Source organism: Electrophorus electricus, chromosome 3 (assembly GCF_041902795.1).
Source record: "Electrophorus electricus isolate QZ-2024a chromosome 3, ASM4190279v1, whole genome shotgun sequence".
Classification (NCBI taxonomy): domain Eukaryota; kingdom Metazoa; phylum Chordata; class Actinopteri; order Gymnotiformes; family Gymnotidae; genus Electrophorus; species Electrophorus electricus.
In genome coordinates, this window is record NC_137499.1 from 40,131,991 (window position 1) to 40,134,490 (window position 2,500).

At 48.8% G+C, this 2,500-nt stretch overlaps 1 protein-coding gene across 4 annotated transcripts in view; it reads left to right on the top strand.

The window, feature by feature from the left end:
* The window catches only part of prkcbb (protein kinase C, beta b), a 96,192-nt gene that overhangs the window by 64,812 nt on the left and 28,880 nt on the right, over positions 1 to 2,500 (top strand). For all 4 annotated transcript variants that reach the window (XM_035526403.2, XM_035526404.2, XM_081711581.1 and 1 more), the window contains 2 exons: positions 700 to 780; positions 1,345 to 1,452. In XM_035526403.2, the coding sequence (XP_035382296.1) occupies positions 700 to 780; positions 1,345 to 1,452 (189 nt within the window). The remainder of the gene's footprint in view (positions 1 to 699; positions 781 to 1,344; positions 1,453 to 2,500) is intronic.

The following is a 2,500-nucleotide window of genomic DNA, read 5'->3' on the forward strand; positions in this document are numbered from 1 at the left end:
GCATGTGTGAGTGAACATACGTGTGTGTGTGAGTGAACATGTGTGTGTGTGTGTGCGTGTATGTGTGAGTGAACGTGTGTGTGTGTGTGTGTGTGTGTATGTGTGAGTGAACATTCGTGTGTGTGTGTGTGTGTGTATGTGTGTGTGAGTGAACATTTGTGTGTGGGTGTGTGTGTGCGTGTATGTGTGCGTGTATGTGTGAGTGAACATGTGTGTGTGTGTGCGTGTATGTGTGAGTGAACATGTGTTTGTGTGTGTGTGCGTGTATGTGTGAGTGAACGTGTGTGTCTGTGTGTGTGTGTGTGTATGTGTGTGTATGTGTGAGTGAACATTCGTGTGTGTGTGCGTATGTATGTGTGAGTGAACATTCGTGTGTGTGTGTGTGTGTGTGCGTATGTATGTGTGAGTGAACATTCGTGTGTGTATATGTATGTGTGAACATTCGTGTGTGTGTGTGTGTATGTATGTGTGAGTGAACATTCGTGTGTGTGTGTGTGTGTGTGTGTGTGTGTGTGCGTATGTATGTGTGAGTGAACATTCGTGTGTGTGTGTGTGTGTGTGTATGTATGTGTGAACATTCGTGTGTGTGTGTGTGTATGTATGTGTGAGTGAACATTTGTGTGTGTGTGTGTGTGTGTGTGTGTGTGTGTGTGTGTGTGCGCATGTATGTGTGAGTTAACAAACGTGTGTGTTCTCCAGATTATTGCGTACCAACCCTATGGGAAGTCTGTGGACTGGTGGGCTTTTGGAGTGCTGCTGTATGAGATGTTGGCAGGGCAGGTGAGTGTGCAGGAAATCACATGCTTTTATCTCCCCCTCTCCCTCTCTCCCTCCATCTGTACTTCTTTCTTCCCCTCATCTCTCTCTCTCTCTCTCTCTCTCTCTCACTGTGGTTGTGAATAAGCCTCCAATCTCTCAAGGTCAGTGTATATTAATTACGCCCCCCCAGGAACCTTTTCCCTGCACGTGTATTATTTATGACTAGCAGGTAGAGTATGGGGGCTGAAGTGAGCAGCACTCTGAATGCTGGGATGAAACCCAGCGATGAAAAACAGACTGAATGCCTGATTTGTCCAGTAACGTTTTCTCTTCATAGCTCCCTAAACCCCACCATGTTTCTGAAGCTCTTGTGCTGTGCAGCTATTAGTCAGGTGAACACACCTGGCTCAGGTTTACCTCTAACTAACACATAAACCGGGACGGTTGTCAAGGTGTCACATTGTCTGACACCCAGGTGATAATTTAGAGTAGGATACATTTATGGGTGATTTTGTTTAATGTTCTGTCTATCTTTCTCTCTCTCTCGCTCTCTCTTTCTCTCTTCTTTTTCCTTCCGCCCCTCAGCCTCCGTTCGATGGTGAGGACGAGGATGAGCTGTTCCAGTCCATCATGGAGCATCATGTGTCCTACCCCAAGTCCATGTCTAAAGAGGCTGTGGCCATCTGTAAAGGGGTGAGCGTCTGCGTCAGCATCCCCGTCTCCGTTGGCCGCCTGCCGTGGTGAGGTGGAGACCTACTGACAGTCACAGGGCTTTGCAAAGGCAAACTTCCCCACTGATGCTGCTAGGATCTGTGTGCGGACAGACGCACGTAATTTAGAGCCGTTTGGACAAACACAGCAAACTGACACACCTGTCCAGGTATTTCGTGGGCGTGTTCTGTTGTTAGAATGCCGAGGTGGGGTGGAGCTGTAGTCCCTCCGTTCACTGTCAAAGAGGCTAAGAAAGGGGGCGTGGTCTCTTGGATCAGTTTCAGGGGATTGGTTGGCACTGCAGCAAGGAACATTCATCTCGAGTTCTGGACCTAAAGCCTCATTGGTCCACCTACCTCACGCCACTGATGACACACCCTTTTAAGGTTTCATAATAATTGATCGCTAAGTGGTTAGACAATGAATGAATCAATCAATCAATCAAAAGTCATCCTGGTTAACTCAAAGGTAATGAAGTGTTTAGTTAGGGGACCGATTAATGAGTGATCTAATTACACGATATTTGCTGACAATTCTCACAATGAAAAATGCAGAGATGCACAAGAGAGGTAAATGTCTGCTAATTATGACTCACAGTGAAAGTAATTCCCAGCCCTGTTGCTTTGATAGCGGGGGGCACTGAGATTAGGCACTGTAGTGACTCTGGGTTTGTGAGAGCTGTTCTGAGATCAGCCAGCGCTCGCAACAACCCCCCCCTCCAAACCCCCTCCCCCTGCTCCGACTCTTGTGGAAGAGAATGGTGGCCCCACCTCCCACTCCATCTCCCACCTCACTCCACCTCTCCTCCACCTCACTCCACCCCACCTCCCATCTCACTCCACCCCACCTACTACCTCACTCCACTTCTCCACCACCTCACCCTACCACCCACCTCACTCCACCTTTCCACCACCTCACTCCACCCCACCTACTACCTCACTCCACTTCTCCACCACCTCACCCTACCACCTACCTCACTCCACCTCTCCACCATCTCACTCCACCCCACCTCCTACCTCACTCCACTTCT